This window comes from Protopterus annectens, chromosome 12.part0, assembly GCF_019279795.1.
Source record: "Protopterus annectens isolate FY-2018-M chromosome 12.part0, PAN1.0, whole genome shotgun sequence".
Lineage (NCBI taxonomy): Eukaryota > Metazoa > Chordata > Ceratodontiformes > Protopteridae > Protopterus > Protopterus annectens.
In genome coordinates, this window is record NC_056746.1 from 894,658,832 (window position 1) to 894,677,606 (window position 18,775).

General features: G+C 40.0%; 1 protein-coding gene across 1 annotated transcript in view; it reads right to left on the minus strand.

Moving 5' to 3' along the window:
* Positions 1-18,775, minus strand: part of PREX1 (phosphatidylinositol-3,4,5-trisphosphate dependent Rac exchange factor 1) — a 2,105,011-nt gene that overhangs the window by 210,703 nt on the left and 1,875,533 nt on the right. Inside the window, exon 29 of the mRNA XM_044089931.1 lies at positions 10,140-10,230. Coding sequence (XP_043945866.1) covers positions 10,140-10,230 — 91 coding nt within the window. The remainder of the gene's footprint in view (positions 1-10,139; positions 10,231-18,775) is intronic.

Sequence of the window (18,775 nt, forward strand, 5' to 3'; positions counted from 1 at the left end):
GTAGCCAGCACTGGTCTCTGATCTCTGATTCCCAGCTAGGGAGTTGTCTGGGTGGTGTCGGCATGTCCTCCCTGTGTCTGCGTAAAGTCTGGTTTCTAATGACATCACAAAGATACACTGATACATGAACAGGTGGTCTTCCAGTTCTCAGAGGTGTTTGCAGTGTTCATATGAATATGTCCATGCATTCTGCAATGGACTGGCACCTTGCCCAGGATTGATTTTATGCTTTATGTCCTGTGCCTGCCGGAATGTGCTCCAGCTCCCCCGTGATTCTGAATACGACAAACTATATATCAGAAAATAAGCAAATTAACAAATTTAAAACTTTAATCAAAAAGCAAAGAAGATATAATTTACTGATTGCTCAATAAACACCAAGCTCAATCCTAAATTATGATAACAGCAGGAAAGAAATATGTACTGGAGGGTCCAAACCTCTTTTTTATGGATGTACTTTCTCCTAAACCAGTATTGGCAGATTCCTGTCAAGATGAGTTGAACACTGCACAGATGATGAAATTCACCCAAACTGCATCATATGCTGACTGGAGTACATGTTGTGCAGTAAGATTATCTGGATGATCCAGACCTCAAACAGAAATGAGATGCTGACAGTTTATCTATAAGCCACCATACAAAGAGCAATCAATTTCATAAGAAGTTAAGACTAAAGTCTACTGAAGCAAAGTGGCGCATATATATATATATATATATATATATATATATATATATATATATATATATATATATATATATATATATTATATATCAATATGTCCGGGGGCTCCCCCATATGGAGGGGTGAGGGGGACTTGCCAACCTGCAATAAAATTACCTCTGAGTTTAGCCAAAATTGCTGCCTGCATAATTTGTTTGGCCAAATTTACTTTTGACTGAAGTGGATTTCACAGATCAACATGAATCTTAACTTTACCGATAACAGAGTAAGTATATCCTTGATGAAAGGAGAAGCAGGTGGTGAAGCACTGCAGTGAAAAAGTTTATCAAGTGGCTCCATCTAGAGGACAGTTTTGCAAAGGGCTTCCCTGAGCATCCAGGCCTCAAGGAAGATGGGTATACCAAGATCAAGTTCTTAGTCAACAAATACAATAGTAAATTAATATATGATCCAGCTACAGTTGTGTCTCTCCTCCTGAATTACGCTGCTTTACTCCTCATTTTAATATTGAAATTCTTATGTAAAAACAAAGGTAAAACATCTTTAATGGAAGTGGAAATGAAGCTTAATGTTTACATGTACCAAACCATATTATTCTGACTAATAAACTGCCCATTTTATAGAAGGAACAATAAGATAAATCTCATAACATGAGTTTGATTTCTAGGACCCTTTGGAAACTGTATTCTATTACTTGAATGTTTAACTTTCATATTACAGATTTTTAGTAATCACACAACATATGGGACAAATATATTTAAGGAATCAAGCAAATATTTTTGCTCTGACAGAGAATCTATCTGTACAATCACAATGTCCATTTTGGGTGCTAAGATGTTTTGTCTTCAATATGGGCAAGCGTGGCACCAGAAACATTATTTTTTAAGTTTTACTTAGTTATTTATACATTTGTGAACTGGTTAAAGGGACTGGTCCAAGGACCCTCTCAACCATGTCCTGGGCTCAGTGGCACAATTAAAGCACAATACATGCAGAGTATTAACAGGGAATAGTTTACACTGAATCATATGTGACGACAAGAACAGAAACATACATAACACTGACAATAAAAGAAGGTAACACTTCAGCACAGAGAAAGACAGTTACAGTAGTAGTACATGGGTCTATATTAGAACATCGAAGTTTCACAACTTTGAATGTTCTAATATCAACCCCTATTTAGCAAACGCTGAAAATAGCGAAGCTACGGATCACCAAATTTCTTCCTAGGGAAGGAATTTGGTTGGCCGTTCCTGTGGATTCGCTATGTTCAGCACTGTGGTGGAAAGTTACGGGTTGGGATCAGTAAGTGTGTGGTTGTGTGGACATGAGGGTTAAGGCACGGGGTAGGTGAGTTAGGGTTATGGTGCAGGTCAGATAAGTGTGCGATTGTGTGGATGTGAGGGTTGGGGGGTAGATGAGTTAGGGTTAGGGCGCGGGTGAGGTGAGTGTGCAATAGTGACAGACCTTAGGGTTAGGGTTTGGGTTAAGGTAAGTGGATAGCTAATGGTGTGTGTACAGTTTAGTGTAGGGTTAGATGTAGGATTTTAGGTGTATGTGTGTGGATTACTGTTTGTTTGGTGTGTGTGTTGCGTGTATGTGTATCGGAACAGCAAATTTTGTCCCTTGGAATAAATTTGCTGCTCTGCATGTTTGATGTTGTCAGCGTTCACTGAATAGGGGTCGATATTAGAACATTCGACGTTTTAAAAAAGTCGATGTTCTAATATAGACCCATAGTACATCAGGAGTGCAAGCTTAACAACGATTGTACATCAATGATGCAAGCTTAGCAACAACTGTACATCAGGGGTGCAAGCTTAACAACAACTGTACATCAGGGTGCAAGCTTAACAACTGTACATCAGGGGTGCAAGCTTAACAAGAATTGTACATCAGGGGTGCAAGCTTAACAACAATTGTACATCAGGGGCACAAGCTTAACAACAATTGCACATCAGGGGTGCAAGCTTAACAACAGCTGCACATCAAGGGTGCAAACAGCAATTGTACATCAGGGGTGCAAGCTTAACAGCAACTGTATATCAGGGGGAAGCAAGCTTAATAACAATTGTACATCAGCGGTACAAGCTTAACAACAATTGTACATCAGGGTGCAAGCTTAACTACAATCATACATCAGGGGTACAAACATAACAGCAATTGTACATAATGGGTTTCAGCTTAACAACAATTGTACATCAGGGGTGCAAGCTTAACAGCAACTGTATATCAGGGGTGCAAGCTTAATAACAACTGTACATCAGAGGTGCAAGCTTAACAACAATTGTATATCAGGGGTGCAAGCTTAACTACAAACATACATTAGGGGTGCAAACATAACAGCAACTGTACATCAGGGGTTCCAGCTTAACAGCAATTGTACATCAGGGGTGCAAGCTTAACAACAATTGTAGACAGCAAGTTTACCACATTGACAGAGCCACATATAAAGGAATTCATCAGAGAGAATTTTAAAATGATCCCCGTATGCAGAACATTCAAAAGCTGAGTTAACAACTAGTCATCATCTTACACCAAATATACAAATGCAAACACTGCTAGTCAGGATATCTGAATATCTCCGAGCCATCAGAAATAAAGATATGCACAATGCTTTATATACACAAGCAGTTCATCTTTTTTTGTAATTGATAGGGTGGTTCCCAGTGAGAGAGATGGGGATGAAAATCTCAAAGTTGAATTGTTAGAATATAAATGGCAGGTCATTTTAAATGCAACTTCTTTACCTGGTATAAATGACCACATATCCATTAGGTCAGTTTTGAAACAAAGAGCAAGCAACCTTTAAACAGATTTAATACATATGGCAGTTTTATATTAAAATATATATTATATATTTATGTGTTTATATATACATACATATATATATATATATATATATATATTTGTATTTTTTAGTTGTAAAGTGGTTGGTACTATGTATATATTCTGTACTTTTGTAAGATATGATTTTTTACCTATGTAGCTTTAAAATGATATACTTGACTCATTAGGAATTTTATTGGTGGTTGAGTAATTGTTTTTTGTATAAATGTTTTTTGTTGAATTGTTGAATCAGTATTAACTCTGATGAAGCCATTTCTGGATGGTGAAAATGCTTAGTTTGTGCAGCTACACATTAAATCTACTGAGTGTGGTTTTGTCTGTTTTTTTCAAAACTGTGCATGTTTTTATACAAAATATAACATGGTGCAGTTTGAGCAACTTGCATTTGTCATATGGTTTTGCTAACAGAACCCATCTGGTTGTATATACTGCATTACATTGTTGAGTGTTCATGCGTTTTTCACATATACAACATCACCCCATGCCTTACTTTATTATTTTCAGTCACTGTGATTTCATATACGTAGCTTGCAACACAGATGTTGACTTGTAGTAAAAACGGGGATTCCAACCACAATAGCCACCAAGAACCAAAGTAAAAAGGCTGGAAGGAAGCACTCTGGTCCACAAATTCTTCCAAAGTTTAATGTCACAAAATAAAGACAAGCAACCCACCAAAACGCTGATAACACTCCAAATATGTTTTTGTTCACAAGAACTTCATCAGAATAATAAATTACATAGCTGAGGCCCATTAAATAATCCCACTAATCATAAAATAGCCAATAAAATAACAGAATAAAATTTAAAAAAGACATTCAAAAATACATTCAAAAGTATGTCAAAATGCTGCCACCTGGTGTCCAAACATTCTAATTACACACCATAAAAGACATTCTTTAAGCAATAATAAAAAACTAAAAGCTATTCATACAATCACTCGTAATATAATGAAATAAAGTAAAATGTCTTAATAATGTGTTGATAAAAAACTTATAAAAAACATATAAAAAAATGCATATTTATACTTTTGTAAAAAAAAAAATATATATATATATATATATATATATATATATATATATATATATATATATATATATATATTTGCATAGTACATTATGGCTTAGCAGACCTGAGTTTCAATAGAAGTGCTATTGAAATGTTCTCATTTAACTCGGGGGTCCTGCTTGCATCTAGGGTAATCTGCCACAATAATTCCCTGTACTCAAGGATAGTCTCCCCGCCCCCACCACCACCACCACCACCACCTCACATCAGGTGTAGCAACCTCTAAGACAAAAAATTCATAACTTGTCCTTGGGCAATCCAAAGAATGTTTATACAAAGCATTTTTAGCATTTCCTTTCTTGACATCGTACATATGCTCGTATATACATCTTTTCAACTTTCGTTCAGTCTTGCCCACATACAAGGCATCACAGGTCTTACACACAACTAAATATACTAACCCACTGGAGTTTCAATTACTAAAACATTTGCCATACACCCATTTATTCCTACATTTTAAAAATACCCAATCTGTGTTGGTTCAAAGGTTCATAGGTTGGTACTAGGCTATCAGCCCTAGGGCCTATACAAGCCTAGCCATAACAATTCCCTGGCTATTTCTTCCCACATTATTTACTTTCCTGGACCTCTGTCTAGCAGGGCAACTGACGTGATCCCTGGGGTGAATTTCCTTTCTCCCATCCAATCGTCAAGGCACCTCTTGAAGAGGTCCAAAGAGGCACTCTGCTTGACATGTATGGGCAATTTATTCCAGAGTCTGGGGAGTCTCTGGGTCAGGAACCTATCCCTCCAGCATGTTTTGTTTATTGTGATGACAAGGTTTAGATCCCTGGAGCGTGTAGCTCTGAGGGATTGGGGTTTCTTTAATTGTAGCATGTCCAACAGCTCTGGGTTTGACATGGCCTTGTATGTTAAGCAGAGATCGCCTCTGAGTAGACGATATGCGACAGAGTATAGCTGGAGTTTGTTAAGCCGGTCAGCGTAGGGCATCTGCTTTAGGCCTGTGATTCTTTTAGTGAGGTATTTCTGAGGCCTTTCCAGTTGTTGCAGATGTCTTGAGAGGTACATACCAAATGGGGCGTTGTATTCCATAATGGGTCTAATGAGGGATGAGTACAGTGGGACAATGACCTCCTTTTTTCTGGATGAAAAGCCCTTCGTGATGAGGTGTGCCACATAGAAGGATTTCCTGACTGTTGTGGCGATGTGGTTATTGAAGGTGAGACCACTGTCCACCTGTGTCCCTAAGTCTCTTATCACACTTTCTGTGTTTAGTGTACTGCCACCTATATGGTAATTCATGGATGCATGTTTTTTCCCAAATGGGATAACAATACATTTCTTGGCATTGAGCTTGAGCCCATGGCTCTGGCACCAAGCATCTGTTTCTGTAAGGCCCTTTTGTAGAGTATCCACATCATTTGGGGATTCAATAATGGCTCCCAGTTTGCAGTCATCTGCAAACTTTGTTAGCCAGAGTCCCTTAGTGTTGACCTGTACTTCAGAGAAGTAGATGCCAAACAAGAGCGGACCCAGGACTGAACCCTGAGGTACTCCACTTGTCTGGAGCTGGATTTGGAGTTGGCTACTTTTACAGTGTGGGTTCTATCAGTAAGCCATTTAGCAACCCATTGGATGACATAGGGATTAATGCTCAACTTAGTAAGTTTATCTATGATTCCAGAGTGGGGGGATGGTGTCAAAGGCCTTGGCAAGGTCTAGATAGGTTGTGTGGACTACCTTACCCTTGTCCATGGCTCTGGAGACTGATTCAAAGAAGTCAATCAGGTTCAGGAGACAAGATCGGCCCTTCACAAACCCAAACTGGGTGGGGTCCAGTGTTTGAAGGTTGCCAATGTCTTTGTTTATAAGTTCCATGATAATACGCTCCATGGCCTTGCAGATAAGGCTCGTCAGACTGATGGGACGGTAGTTTCCGGGATCCAAGGTGGATCCCCCCTTGTGGATTGGGATAACTGTAGCTCTGCGCCACTCAGTGGGCACGAAACCTGAGGTGAGGCTATGATTAAACATGACACTTAGGTGAGGTGCCAGTTCATATTGTAGTTCATGTAGTACACAGCCGGGATGTCATCTGGTCCCATGGATGCTGTATTCTTGGCTTTAGAGAGTGCGTTTTGTACCTGTGTGGCCGTTATTACTGGAATTTGGCAATCTTCCGGTATTGAGATGGGCCATTTAGGGGGTGAGAGGGGGTTGAAGTTGGCACTGAATCGATCTGCCAGGATATTGGCAATATCCTTCAGATCAGTATATTTAATGCCATTCTGTTTTAGCTCAGAGCAGATCTGAGCATTACCATTTAGATTCTTGACATAGTTATAGAATGCTTTGTGGTTGTCTTTGGAATCTTTGGCAATTTTATTTTCGTAACTAGCTTTGGAGGATTTTATGAGGCATCTCAGTTTCTTACTGAGGCTAGTAAGGGAGTTTTTTGCATCCTGGGATTTTCCTCTTTTCTGCAAAAGTTTCTTCCTTTTGTTGTAAAGTTTGTTTATGGCAGGGGACCACCAGATTGGCTTCCTTTTTTTGGATGAGAGCATTTTGGTTCTATTTGGGATGGCACGATTCATGTATGAGTGGATGTGCTCGTACAGTGCCTTAGTGTAGGATTCAGCAGTTGGACTTTCAGTTCCCATCTGCATGGGTGTCATGAAGTTTGTCACTTCTGACTTGAGTAGCATGAAGTTGGCTTTGGAGAAGTTTTTTATGGTGGTTTCTTTACTGGGGGTGGGGGTGGGATGTGGACGTTAAGGGTGATTAGCTTATGGACAGACCTGACTAACGAGGGGGTGACCATAGGTATGGAGCATTGATTTCCCATGTTGGTAATGACCAGGTCTAGGATATTGGAGCCCCTGGTGGGACTATGGATTGGTTGATCCAGGGCATTGGAATTTATGAATTCCAAGAACCGTTGCACAAAGGTGTTGGGACATGAGTAGTTTTCCCAGTTAATGGCAGGATAGTTAAAATCACCCAGTATTAGGGTGTTTGGTTCTATCTTAATATTTTCCAGTATGTTTAGAAAGGTGTAGTGAGAATCTTGGGGTATGGTGGGGGATCTGTAGCAAGCTACAATTTGGATTGCAGTCTTACCTAGTGTTAGTTGCACTTGGAGAATTTCAGACACATTGTGTTGGCCAACTAGCCTGGTGGTGTGAATATCCTTGGTGAATCTTGACACTCCTCCACCTTTAGTGTTTCAGTCCTGGTTTGGTGGCCGAAAAGTGTGGTAAGAGTTGTAGCCTGGTATTGCAGGGGTGCTCTCTGGAGCCTTGAACCAGGTCTCAGTTACTGCACAGATATCGATGTTCTCCATTTTTAGGAGTGCCTCGAGAGAGTGCACTTTGAGGTTTAGACTTCTAGCATTGAGTAGCATTACCTTCAGATTTTGCATGCTTGTACCTGTTACGGTGGTGGTTTTGTCCTTTGAAGTTTGCCTAAAAAGGCACTATAGGGCTGGCAAGAGCCTTAGCCAGTAACCTGAATCCCAGGGGCGACAGGTGCAGACCATCTCTGGCAAAGCATCGTGGTCTGTCAATCATGTCATCCCAGGCAGACAGATACTGGATCCCCTTTGAATGACACCATAAGCTCAGCCAATTGTTGAAGTCAATCATTTTATCCTTATATTGTGGTATCATTCTGGGTGAAGGCAGGATGCTACTCAGGGCTAGGGTCATACCTGCCTGGGCCACATGATCCGAGAGCTCTTCCATGTCTCTTTTCATGTAGTCCAGGGAGGTACGTCTCAAGTCATTCACTCCAACATGGACAATGACAGAGTCATATTTGTACTTGTTGTGGAGTGACTTAAGTGCATGCCTTATGTGGTGGATCCTGGCACCCGACAGGCAGCTGACTGTAATTTTCTCCTTATTCAACCTGGTGAGAGGGACATCAGTATGCCGGACTATAGAGTCCCCTATGACTAAAGTGTTAGGCACATTGTCTTGCCTTAGGGGCTGTTGCTGGGTGGCACACTGGTGTTGTGAACTATGTGACACATTGGTTGTGATTGGTGATTGGTGACTGTTTGCGTTTCAGCTTCAGAGGTCTTTGTTGCTTGGGCAGGTTACAGTTAAGGGCCTCTGCATATGTGGATTTAGTGTTGCTATATGTGGGTGTTGGTGGTGCGGGTTTAGAAGGGCTATGTGTTGCTTGAGGTGTAGTGTGGGTGTTAACCTTCTCCTCTTGACTGTTTAGCACAATCTTGGGTGGAGAGAGCTTTGCTTCCATTTTGGCTATGTAAGTGCATCTCTTGGTTGGAAATGAAGTTGCACTGTGTGCATGCTCCACGTTTAAAAGTACCCTTTCTCTTGGTAGTGTTAACAGGCTTCAGTTTACTCCCACACTCAAACCGGTCCTTCAAGTTTTTACCTCTCTTATAACTAATCTTCAGGGTTCCCTTGTCAATACTTCTAAGATCAGTCAGTGAAGTAAACCTATTCCATTCCATTGTTATTATGTCCGCTACCATTTTGGAGTCCAAATTGAAATCTAGAGTAATGGCTTTAGAGTAAACCAAGGGGTTCACTTCACCATAGCCGAAACCGGTCTGTTATTTTTGTGTTTTTTTTTTTTGTAACTAATTAAATTAGTTCATGCAGCTCACAGTTGCTGGCTTCTAAATGAGAACATCTCAATAGCACTTCTATTGAAACTCAGGTCTGCTAAGCTATAATGTACTATGCAAATATATATATATATATATATATATATATATATATATATATATATATATATATATATATATATTATTTTTACAAAAGTATAAATGTCTTTTTTATAAGTCTTTTATAAGTTTTTTATCAACACATTATTAAGACATTTTACTTTATTTCATTATATTATGAGTGATTGTATGAATAGCTTTTAGTTTTTTATTATTGCTTAAAGAATGTCATTTATGGTGTGTAATTAGAATGTTTGGACGCTAGGTGACAGTATTTTGACATACTTTTAAATGTATTTTTGAATGTATTTTTTAAATTTTATTCTGTTATTTTATTGGCTATTTTATGATTACGGGGATTATTTAATGGGCCTCAGCTATGTAATTTATTATTATGATGAAGTTCTTGTGAACGAAAACGTATTTGGAGTGTTACCAGCGTTTTGGTATGTTGCTTGTCTTTATTTTGTGACATTAAACCTTGGAAGAATTTGTGGACCAGAGTGCTTCCTTCCAGCCTAGATGTTGACTTGTGTTTTCTGTTATTCGGTACTCTAAGCTGTCAATGCTGTGAAAACATGAATCCCGGTTACTACATAACAACTAAACAGCCATACTGAACTGACTGCTGAAGTTCAGTTTTGAAATCAGATGATGCAGCAGCAAAAGAAAAAAAACTGTCCTCAGATCAAATGGCAGATATGAAAACCTGGCTCACCAAGCTGCTCACATGACCAATGCTACAAGTTATGCAAATGGCAAAAAAGCTAAGCACTGAAGTTTACAAAGATGGACAGATACTCATCTTCCATTCAGCTGTTGAACAGATTAAAGTAATCTGTCATGCACATATTCTCAAGCAATGTTTACAAAAGCTACCTTGTAGGCTGAGTTCTGTACGAAAGTGCTTTGTTTCCTCAAAGGCCTTCTCCATTACATGTCCCCTGAGAAGTGCATTAATAGCATCAACCTGTGAAAAAATAATGTCAGAAAAAAATTAGTAACTACTATACGAGCTAATATAACCTCAAGACTTTCCATTACAAGTATACAAATATAGTCAGAATCCAACACTTGCAAGATGACAAACCAAAAACTGCAGACCACTAACAAAGTTGACTTATAAACACCTTTATTGACCAAGTTTAGCACTTTCGGCCACCAACAACAATGGTGGCCTTCTTCAGAACTAACATCAGTTTAACAAACTGTTCTTAAATACCCCTCCCTATTAAAAATTACCCAATCAGCTAACTGGCTAATTATTTGAAACAAAACTTAGAGCTGTTTTCAAACTGTATCAGACATTTGAAGAAATGGGGATACCCACGAAAGCTCTTGTGTCGAATAAAGATTTTTATACTGGATTCTACAGCCGTCTCCAAGTCCTGGTGTTTTGCTTTTTATTCTGGATCTGTTTTGTGCAGGACAAGTGAGTTCTAAAGCTTTGGGAGCAGTCTTGTGTTTTTGCTAATTATTTGAAACACCTAAAAACTGTAATATTACTTAACACTTGTAATATGCCTTTCTATGCAAAACATACACGAGTTAGAACATTTGAGAAGGCCAACACACTTCCTCTCTCCTTGCACTTTATAATAAAAAAATGCACTTTATTCATTTGCTTTTACTGTATTTGTGTTTCTTCCTACTTTATTACTTTATTTTGCTTTTGCTGCCTGTTCTTAAAAGTACTTAATTGCATTTATTCTGCTGCATTTATTACTGCTTGTTAGTAGCAGATTAAATTGTAACGGTTATTCTAAGCTTTTGGTTTACGCACTTGGGCTTCAGACCAGTTGTTTTACATTAAGGTTTGTGGTCTGCACTGTTGTGGCAGGACAGATAGCTTACATCCTTCTAAGTTGGGAATTGTTGATTGAAGGCTTATTGTCTGTTATTCTAAAAGTGTATTCGTTCTGGTTTAAGCACTTGGGCTTCAGGTCAGTTATTTTAATTACTACAGCACTCAACTTCCCTCACCTGTCCAGAGGAAAACAGTTTTTAGTACTTAATAAATAAGCACCTATCCAGTTATGTCTATGGGTCAGCTCCCGGAGTTTTCTCCTGTCTGCCTGATGAATCTGGGCATCTTGGGGCAATGCAGCAATTGCCTAATGTACACAGACAACCCTCTCCTCCTACCACTCAACACTACAACCTGTGGAGAGATGCACTTATATAGCCAAACTGGAAGCAAAGCACTCTTCTCCCAAGACTGGACTAGACAGTCAAGAGGAGAGGGTAAGAACTTACACCACACCACACTCATCACATAGTCCCTCAAAACCTACACCACCAAAACACACACATAGAAACACAAAACACGGACCTACATTCACGAAGGCTCTCAATAAAAATCTGCCAAAGCAACAGAGACCTCCAAAGCAGAAATGCAAGCAACCACAACCCACCAACACAACCCAAATGACACATAGCCCACAAACTCACTGTGCCACGCGACCACAGCCCATAAGGCATAACAACGTACCCAAACTCTAGTCATAGGTGACTCTATAGTCAGGCACACTGATGTTACACTCACCAGGCTAAACAAGGAGAAAGTTACTGTCAGCTGCCTGTCGGGTGCCAGGATCCACCACATGATGCATGCACTCAGGTCACTCCACAACAAATACAATTATTACTCTGTCATTGTCCATGTTGGTGTGAATGACCTGAGATGTACCTCCCTGGACTATAAGAAAAGAGACATGGAGGAGCTCTCGGATCTTGTAGCCCAGACAGGTATGACCCTAGCCCCGAGTAACATCCTGCCATCACCCAGAAAGATACCACAGTACAAGGACAAAATGATTGACTTCAACAATTGGCTAAGCTTCTGGTGTCATTCTAAGGGAATCCAGTATCTGTCTGCCTGGGATGACATGATCGACAGACCACGATGCTTTGCCAGAGATAGCCTGCACCTGTCGCCCTTGGGATTCCAGATATTGGCTAAGGCTCTTGCCATGCTTACAGTGCCTTTTTTAGTCAAGGTTCAAATGACAAATTCACCACCGTAACAGGTACAAGCAAGCAAACTCTGAGGGTAATGCTACTCAATGCTAGAAGTCTAAACCTCAAAACTCACTTGAGGCACTCCTTAAAATGAAGAACATTGACATCTGTGCAGTGACAGAGACCTGGTTCAAGGCTCCTGAGAGCACCCCTGCATTACCAGGCTATAATTCATACCACACCTTTTGGCCACCTAACCTGGACCAAAACACTAAAGGCAGAGGCGTGTCCATATTCATTAAGGATATCCATACCTTCAGGTGAGTTGCTTAGCATAATGCATCCGAGATTATCCAAGTGTAACTAACTCTGGGCAAGACCGCAATCCAAACTGTAGCTTGCTACAGGTCCCCCACCATGCCCCAGGATTCCAGCTCCTCATTTCCTGATACACTGGAAAATATTAGGGTACAACTTAACACCCTACTAATGGGCAGTTTCAACTCCCCCCACCATTAACTGGGAAAACTACTCATGTACCAACTCTTTTGCTCAACATTTTCTGGAATTCGTAAATTCCAACGCCTTGGATCAGCTTATCCACACCCCCACCAGGGGCAGCAATATCCTAGATCTGGTCATTACCAACATGGATGACTGGTGTTCCACACCAGAAGTCAATTCCTCGTTGATCAGATCCAACCACAAGCTAATCACCCTAGACATCCCGTCCCCACCACCTGTTAGGGAAACCACCATAAAAAGTTTCTCCAAAGCCAACTTCACGCTTCTTAAGACAGAAGTGGTAAACTTCACGACACCCATGCAGACAGACAATAGAGGTATGACTGCTGAATCCTACACAAATGCACTTTATAAGCACTTACACAAGTGCATGGATCATGCTATCACTAACAGAATGAAGATGCTATCCTCCAAAAAAAGGAAGTCAATCTGGTGGTCCCCTGCCATACACAAACTCTACAACAGAAGAAAGAAACTGCTGCAAAAAAGAGTAAAATCCCATGATTGGAGGAACTTCCTGGTCAGCCTAAGTAAGAAGCTGAGATCCCTCATAAAATCCTCCAAAGCTAGTTACAAAAACAAAATCACCACTGTTTCTAAAGACAACCACAAAACATTCTATAGCTATGTCAAGAATCTCAATGGCAACACTCAGATCTGCTCTGAGTTACAATATAGAACCAACTGATATTGCCAACATCCTGGCAGATAGGTTCAGGGCTACCTTTACCCCCCTCTCCCCCCCTAATGGGCCCATCTCTATACTGGAAGAATGCAAAGTTCCTGTAATTATGGCTGCACAGATAAAATCCACACTCACCAAAGCCAAGAACACAGCATCCATGGGACCTGACAACATCCCAGGCTGCGTTCTACATGAACTGCAAAACGAACTGGCACCCCACCTAAGTACCATGTTCAATCATAGCCTCACCTCAGGCTTTGTGCCCACTGAATGGTGCACAGCAATGGTTATCCCACTCCACAAAGGGGGATCCACCACGGACCCCGGGAACTAACATCCCATTAGCCTGATGAGCCTGGATGGCAAGGCCATGGAATGTATCATCATGGAACTTATAAACAAAGACATTGGTAATCTCCAAACTCTGGACCCCACCCAGTTCAGGTTTGTAAAAGGCAGATCATGTCTCCTAAACCTGAAAGACTTCTTTAAAGCAGTCATCAAAGCCGTAGATGAGGGTACGGTGGTTGACACAGCCTATCTAGATCTTGCCAAGGCTTTCGACATCATCCCCCACTCTGGAATTATAGATAAACTCACTAAAGTAGGTATAAATCCCTATGTCACAAGATGGGTTGCCAACTGGCTCACTGACAGGACCCACACTGTAAAAGTAGCAGATTCCAAATCCGACTTCAGACCAGTGACATGTGGAGTACCGTTCAGTCCTGGGTCCTCTCCTGTTTGGTATCTACTTCTCTGAAGTACAGGCTAACACAGAAGGTCTTTGGCTAATGAAGTTCACAGATGACTGCAAACTAGGAGCCATAACTGAAAATCCTAATGATGTGGACATCCTACAAAAGGGCCTCACTGAGACAGATGCCTGGTGTCAAAGCCATGGCCTCAAGCTCAATGCCAAAAAGTGCATTGTCATCCCTTTTGATAAAAACTCTGTACCCATGACCTACCACATAGGCGGTAGTCTACTTAACACCGAAAGTGTGATAAGAGACCTTGGGATACAGGTGGACAGTAGTCTCTCCTTTGATAATCACATCACCACAGTAGTCAGGAAATCCTTCTACGTGGCACAGCTCATCACAAAAGGTTTCTCATCCAGGAAAAAAGAGGTAATTGTTCCCCTCTACATATCACTCATTTAGACCCATTATAGAGTACCATGCCCCTTTTGATATGTACCTCACAAGACACCTACAACAACTGGAAAGGCTGCAGAAATACCTCACAAAGAGGATTAATGGCCTCAAACAGATGTCCTGCGCAGACCGTCTCAAAAAACTCCAGCTTTACTCTGTTGCATATCGCCTACTCAGAGGCAATCTGTGCCTAACGTATAAAGATATGTCAAACCCAGAGGTGTTGGACATTCTCCACTTAAAGAAATCCCAATCCTGAAGAGCTACATGCTCTAGGGACCTAAACCTTGTCACCACAATAAACAGAACATACTGGAGGGATAGATTCCTGTCCCAGAGGCTTCCCATACTCTGGAACAAACTACCTATCTATATCAAACAAAGCTCCTCATTAGCACTCTTCAAGAAAAATCTTGATAATTGGATGGGAAATAGGAAATTCACCCTGGGGATCATGTCTATGGCTCTGCTCGACAGGGGCACAGGAAAATAATTTTCTTGGGTGGAGAAAGCCATGGTACCTTTTTGGCTAGGCTTATATAGGCCCTAGGGTCAATAGCCTAGTACCTACCTATGAACGTATGAAAAATAGAATTTATTTTTTTTTATTTTAATGTTATAAGTTCCAAAACTTTAATCAGATGGTCCCGGTCATATGAATTTTGAAGTTTTAGAATAATCTGACATAAATCCTTATATATACATATATATATATATATATATATATATATATATATATATATATATATATATATATATATATATATATATATATATACATATATATATATATATATATATACACACACACACACACACACACACACACACACACACACGCATGTATGTGTGGATATGGGTCCCTATCAGTTGATCGAGTTTTCAGAAACCCGAACTCCATATGGTCGAGACCATATGATCGAGTTTTATAAAACTTGAAGCTTTAGAATGGAGATAGCAGTACAGCGAGGATCAGGATATTTGCCCTTTTCGTCAGTGTAGTGCGACCTCGGAGTTGGTATATATAATTTTGCAGGGGGTGTGGGGGATGCTAAAACGCTATATTTCTGTGTTTTTGTTTCTCATGAAATATCAAATGTTCAAAAGACAGAGTGAAAAAAGAGTGAATTTAAAATGATCAAAAACTGGACAAACTAAACTAATGTTTTTGAAGTGGGGAAGCCCCCTTGCACCTCCCAGTATTTGCATACACCAACACCAAGATCATACAGTGGTGGGGTAAGGGCAAATTCCCTTACTGTGCTGCAATGAGATCTCATACAAAAAGCTGCTGGCAAAACTGCCATTAAAAAGAACCTTTGCTCATATGACAGTTCACTTTCTTACATCACTAAGTGTTGGCTCATATGAGTGTTTGCGCTTGTAAAGTGTAACCATGTATTTATACACACACACAGACACACACACACAAACACACACGCAAACGCACACATGCACACACGCGCACACACACACACACACACACACACACACACACACACACACACACACACACACACACACACACACACACACACACACACACACACACACATATATATGTGCTGATTGAATGGCTATCCGAAATTGCCCATATCCTTGCCCTTGTTGTCTGGATCACGGTTAAAATGAATCCAAGTTTGAGCAGTTCACTAAACCAGTTAATAGATGAATAAAATATATTTCATAGGAAGGTGTCCCTCTTTGAAAGCAGTCAGGTAACACTGTGACATTTGCTGTTTGATTGCCTTTTCTGCACATAATACCAGTGGATTATTATTCACACATACTCTGAAAAAACAGTGTGAATTTTATTTTGGACTGGTGTCACTGGACAGCTGTATGACTAGTACCACAAAGTGGTACAGAGTCTTGCCACAGTACTAAGCTGCAAGCAAAGCATACCAACTGTCATACAGACTGTGATGCCCGTGCCCTGGCCCAGCAATCAAGGACCCTCAATCATCACCACTAACACCAGAGAGGGCATCTCATATATGAGGAAAGGATAACAAATACACACAGTAAAGTGCAATTTCCCTTAAGAGCACACAGAGATCACAGTCAGTCCAGGGCTGGTCGCTCCCTTGTTCCCCAGGTCCCCAATAAGACTTCTCACTGGTACAGCTACAGGGTCCAGATCTCAGCCTAGCTGGGCAAGCTAAAATCTCCAGCACCCTCTCTGTCCAACCAGTGCTTCGTGTCCCTGCCCAAGTAGCTGACACACACACTTTGAGATAAGTTTATACAACCACACAGAGACTCCTGGGGAAGGCTGGCACAGGTTCTCCAGACATGTTCCCTTTTCCAGACTATACAGTAGAAATCACTTGCCACCCCCAGCTAATATTATCAGCTACCCAAAGGCCCTTAAAAGGATGTCCAATTATTACTGTGTAATATTATTATCCAATTGGTAAATGAGACTAAACAGTCAAAGCTTATTAGAGTGACTTGGTACAGTAATCACTATAAATATGCAATGTACTGTAGATCTTAAATTACCTCTACACAAAACCAGCCACAGTTAAAAGGTTTTAAAATATTTAATAATAAATAATTAAAACCACAAGACAATACTTTCTACTACACAGCCAGTGGTAGTCAAGAGTTCAGAGATCACACAGAAATACTTAAAATAATTCAGTAGTACAGTTCTGACATAAGAGAAAAACACTTAGTCTAATCTTTCTAGATTCTAGCTATCCCTAAAAGAAAACACAAGTCTACGATAATTTACATGTGAGCACTAAGAGGCAGTGCTGTAAGTTGGATGATCAAGACAAAAATGTTTAATGCCTTCTGATTCTACCTGTTTAAATTGAAACTGCAGTTCTGATAAACATTACATCATTTCTTTTACACTTTCCTGGTGTTCTCAGGCTACACATTAACTGCATGTACATTCTTAACATCTCCCTTTTGTTATCTTGCAGCTGGTCAGGAAACAGAGCAATAAAAATACATTTGCATTTTAAGTCTAGCAATTTAACTCATGGTTAAAACAATAGAAATAATTTCTTCATCTAGACTTTTTGGCACCACTGTCTACTTCAAAGGGTCACCACGTGCTTTACTTTGGTCAGTAGAGTGCTCTGCTGTCACATTTATTTCCAGTTTCACATGTAACAGTATTTCTTTACATTTAAGACAACAAGCCTGTAGTTTACATTCATATTTACAAATGACAGAATTATCTGCAAAATTCTATCTGGCTGTGCTGGCAGCCTTCAACCATCTCTACCAGTCTTTACACAGATATTGCTGACTAGAAGTCAGTCTGTAATGTAGCATGGGTTAATATACTGCAGACAAACAGGGAACTCTAAATTAATGACTTATTTAATCTCTAGAAAATGTATTTGTGCATGTTTATCCTTTTTTCACTGATATCCATTTATTTATATTGTTTACCATCTTCTAAGCAGTGTTTCATTTTTTGTTGTTTAACTAAAGAAAATAGGGGTGCCAAAGGAGTTGGTTAGGTATGTGTGTGGGTAGGTGGGTTAGTAGTGAAGCTCAAGGTTGACCCTACTCTGAGGCAGCCCTACTACATTCCAAATAAACCCTGCCCTACCCATTCAGCGTGTTCCTGTGGCTCCACCTTGTTTTGAAGTCACCAGCCATTCCTCATTACTACAGTGTTTCTGTTACCATTACGTATAGGGTTACATTAAAGCATATAAACCCATTACTATAAAAAAAACTCTCTCATTAAGTTTTTTTTTTCAAATCTTGCTGCTTAGATACATCACAAATGTTTCCCTATTGTCTCTCTACTATATTTATTAATATCAATTGCAACATTATTTCTTTTACCAGTTTTAAAATACATTTGCATTCTTACCAATTAACTGACTATGAAGAGACCATCCTTCATTGGATTAATGACTGGGTATATCCTCTCTACCAATCACAGTTTGACACTTTGTTCTCCAAAGGTTTTCATACCCTCTGTTGTGCCTGGCAAGTGTCTATGGATGTTGTGATATCAAGTACCAATTATGTACGTGTGCCTAGCCCAAAAGTCCACAAGTTATCTCCCCACTACTAATGGGCATAGTTCCTGCAAATCAAGAAATACCAATGAAGAAATGGCCACTGCACTCTAAGAACTAATATACAGGCATATATAAGCCCAAATTACAAGGAATGTAAACATCAAAGGGTGATGGGAGGGTGCT